We start from the raw sequence: 3675 nt of genomic DNA, 5'->3' as shown, positions 1-3675 counted from the left end.
AAAGTTAATTTAATTTAAGCATTTGCTTGAAAAATATGTATTTTTTCAAAATAATATATATATTTTTTATATATATATTTTTCTAATATTTAGGTGTAAAAGGCCCCATGGATGTATAGCAACACAAACTACTACTGCACTTTTTTGACACAACCTGCTTTGCATAAGCGGATGATTGCATTGGATATGTAAAGTGAGCTCATATTTGACTCCTCCTGTCTCACTGGAGACTTAGTTTGAACAAAAGAGAAATAGGTATGAACTAAAATGGTAGCTCTATTAGCATGTCCATTTACTAATAGCAAAATGATACATCAGTTGTTATAAAATTCTGTACATCAAAAGCTATGAAATGCTAAAAGTATTTTAAATTAAAATAATCTGAAAAAATTCTTTAACATTTTACTCAAATACTGTTAATCCATCAAAATGAAATGTAGCCTATTCGCTTTAAATATATACATATTTTTAATATATTAATAATCATAATGCAATTTAGGATCAGATAAAAACACATTCTTTTTAAGACATGCAATCTATTTGATGCTTTTAAGTGGGTCAAAAAACTGACCACAGGTGGGTGCAGTTTCTCAGGACAGTAGGAGGAGTTACTTTTGACCCTTAAAACTTTTGACCCTAATGCACCTTGATTCAGCCTGACTTTAATAAAACTAGTTAATTTCATTGTTTCCACATAAAACACACCTGACAACATACTTTTAGAAATAAAATAAATAACCTAAGTTTTTCTATAAATGTTCGCAATACTTGATTTATACGCACATTTTAGCCGCTGACACTCGTCCTTTTATTCCTTGCTTCACATTTTGCCCTGCTTTGCGTTTCCACGTCCCCTTCACCTGCACCAGGCTGAATACGGTTTCCTTCTGTCTGTTGAGGTTCTCCATCGTCGAGTTCTCCAAAGATGGGTGGCAAGGAACAGCTGGCTGGCGAATTTCAGATGTATTAACTGTTACAGGTTCCTCAGCTCTCTCCATATTTGTAGCGTCATTAAATAATGTCATGAGGTGCATCAGCAGGAATCTGGGAGGAGCTTGCGCGGAAAACTTATGAAAGGTTCTCCCTCTCCTTTGAACTTACACAACTCACGTTCGCTATACGAACAGTTATATGTGATGATCACACGTGCGCAAACGCCCCGAGGCGGGTGGGTTATGAAATATGACTAGACGTTATATGAGAGCTAAATGATGGACAGGTGCTGTGATGCAAATTGGATCTGTCCACGATTATGAAGTTAAATTTTCTTTATTATTTTTCTTTCTTTCTTTCTTTCTTAAATGGAGCACCAAAGTGCACTGTCATGAAAATGCAGAATGCGCTCCATTTCGAGAACTCTATGTCAATATTATTGTTTAAAGAAGGCGATAACTTTCATTTGTTGCTAGAGTGTGCAATGTTTCATTGATAACAATCACAAGATCCCCTTTTTATCCCAGACAGTTATTAGTTTTCTTTCAAACACACACAAAAATAAATGATTAATGAATACACCTACATTATTTAATACAACTAAAAAATTAAACAAAATAAGTGAGATAAGGAAAAGACCACTGAAGTCATTGGTGTATAAAGAGAAGGTGGGATAACAGGTTTGACTGTTTGATAAGAAACCACGTGCACACAAGCAAAGTTAGTGCAGACCTCATTGACCTCTGCTATCCAATAATGTCAAATTATGAATTATGATTTTTGGAATTACTGTGCATTAGTAGCATTTTTTTATTTACTTATTATTATGGATATACTTTGTAATTACACTGTAAGTAAATTTTATGATTATGAGGACTAGATATGTGTTATACAATGATATCTTACGGAGTTTTAGTTACAAGAAGTCAGTCATATTAAAAAAATAATTTGACTTTTGAACTTTCCATGCCCCGTGGTATGTCCAACAGAGGCCGACTTTGGAACTCTTTGGAACATAAAGTCACTTTCATGATTCCTTTTTTTGTTAAACACATTTTAGGTTACCTGCAGAAAAACAAACAAACAAACAAAAAAACAGGTAGTCATATTGCGAAATAATTTTACACTTTATCTGTGCATGCCATGTCAAGCAATCCAATATCCAATACTTTGGAACTTTGGAATCACTGTCATGTTTGCTTGTTTGTTTGTTTGTTTGTGTGTGTGTGTGTGTGCGTGTGAAGTGTAAGGTTTCTTTAGTAATGTTAAATAACATTTAAGACTTGAATAAATCAAGTTAATATTATTAAACATTTCAGTCCCAAAAAAATTTGTATTCTCACAACAAACATAAAATAAGTAGTTTTCAGATGTATTAATGACCAATCTAAAATAATAAAATAACTTTCATTCCATTATAAGCTCAGGGGTTTCAACGGGAACTCCCTGTAAATGTTCTGAAGTATAAACATAAACAACTATTTTGCAGTCATTTGCACATTTGACACATTGAAACATTAAAGAAACATATGGTTCAAGTGAAACGAAGTTACTTGAGCAATGGTTGGTGCACAAACCGGTGGGTTTGCGGGTCGTGGGCTGGAATTCACAAGGGTCAGACAGCAGCAGCCCTCGAAACTCGACTCTACATTCGTTACCTTGTGTAAGTTTGTGACGTGTTCATTTGCATAACGCTTGTGCTTGTAAGGTGGGCTTGTGCAACGGAGAACACGGCCAACACAACCCTCCCAATTCATGCAACGAAGATTCGCTATGCAGGCAGCAAAAGGTAGGAATGTTTACGTGCGTCAGTTTGTATTCCCGAACTTTTTACAGATCGCTAAATGACTAGTCAAACCGCACATTTTCTGAAATAACGTCAGTTCTGTTTGTTGCAGCTAAAGCGTGTGTAATCGACATAGTCTTACAACTCTTAGAATTTACACACAGACACACAGCCAAATATAACCCTAAACGCCACGAGTGGAATTCCAGTCAGGGTTAGTGTGTTACTAAACTCGGTCAGTGGTTTCAAGTTGACAGCGTAATGCCTAGTCTTTGGTGAACGTGCAGCAAAACATTAAGATACACAAACAGCAAAAATACTCCATGTTTTTACTGTTTACTTACTAAACTCTTTCATGTGTCGTTATGTGTTTATTTATGAAAAATTAAAGGTTTGTAGTCAAAGGGAGGGAATGGTTATGCAGTTGTTGGAGCGATTTGAGGAATTTTCTGTAATTCTAAAAAATATGCATAGCCTATTAATATAGACAGATATTTATTTTAACATTACGTGACTTTAAAAGCTATTCTTTTTGGACAGGTTTTGCAAGTTAAACTTCATGATCTTGTTCAGAGGAATCTGAGCCCTATACAGAGACATCCTGTATCAGAATCTATCAGAATCCATGGTAATTTCACTTAGGAAATATAATTTTATTTTTCAAATTAGGATACTAAGTTTCTGTAAGTGGCGGCTCGTCAGGGGAGGCACAGCTTCCCCATAATTTTGAGGTGAAAATGGGAGGAGGACGATTTAATGTTAATAACATACACAATTCATTTCAGTTCATGTCTCAGAATGTGTATTCTGATGAGAGAGATGAGCTCTCGTGCCTCCGTCGGAAAAAAAAAAAATTAGCCAATCAGCATCGAGTGTTTACTTTCAGCGCTGAGGAGTGTTGAGAAAAGAAACCTCGCAAGGGAGGCTAGCCTCCTTCTGATATCAACCAATCATCA

The 3675-nt window shown here is 35.4% G+C and overlaps 2 protein-coding genes across 3 annotated transcripts in view; one reads left to right on the top strand and one right to left on the bottom strand.

The window, feature by feature from the left end:
* LOC107599439 (2-epi-5-epi-valiolone synthase-like) overlaps nucleotides 1–1009 on the bottom strand; it is a 5098-nt gene extending 4089 nt beyond the window's left edge. For both annotated transcript variants that reach the window (XM_016291018.1, XM_016291020.1), the window contains exon 1: nucleotides 784–1009. In XM_016291018.1, coding sequence (XP_016146504.1) covers nucleotides 784–998 — 215 coding nt within the window. In that variant the 5' untranslated portion in view covers nucleotides 999–1009. The remainder of the gene's footprint in view (nucleotides 1–783) is intronic.
* A 1579-nt stretch (nucleotides 1010–2588) lies between these two features.
* Nucleotides 2589–3675, top strand: part of LOC107599438 (2,4-dienoyl-CoA reductase, mitochondrial-like) — a 17910-nt gene continuing 16823 nt past the window's right edge. The window contains exon 1 of the mRNA XM_016291017.1: nucleotides 2589–2722. Coding sequence (XP_016146503.1) covers nucleotides 2689–2722 — 34 coding nt within the window. The 5' untranslated portion in view covers nucleotides 2589–2688. The remainder of the gene's footprint in view (nucleotides 2723–3675) is intronic.

This window comes from Sinocyclocheilus grahami, unplaced genomic scaffold (genome assembly GCF_001515645.1).
Source record: "Sinocyclocheilus grahami isolate Dianchi unplaced genomic scaffold, SAMN03320097.WGS_v1.1 scaffold266.1, whole genome shotgun sequence".
Classification (NCBI taxonomy): domain Eukaryota; kingdom Metazoa; phylum Chordata; class Actinopteri; order Cypriniformes; family Cyprinidae; genus Sinocyclocheilus; species Sinocyclocheilus grahami.
The sequence above is the reverse complement of the archived record's forward strand: the minus strand, read 5'-3'. Positions and strand labels throughout refer to the sequence as shown.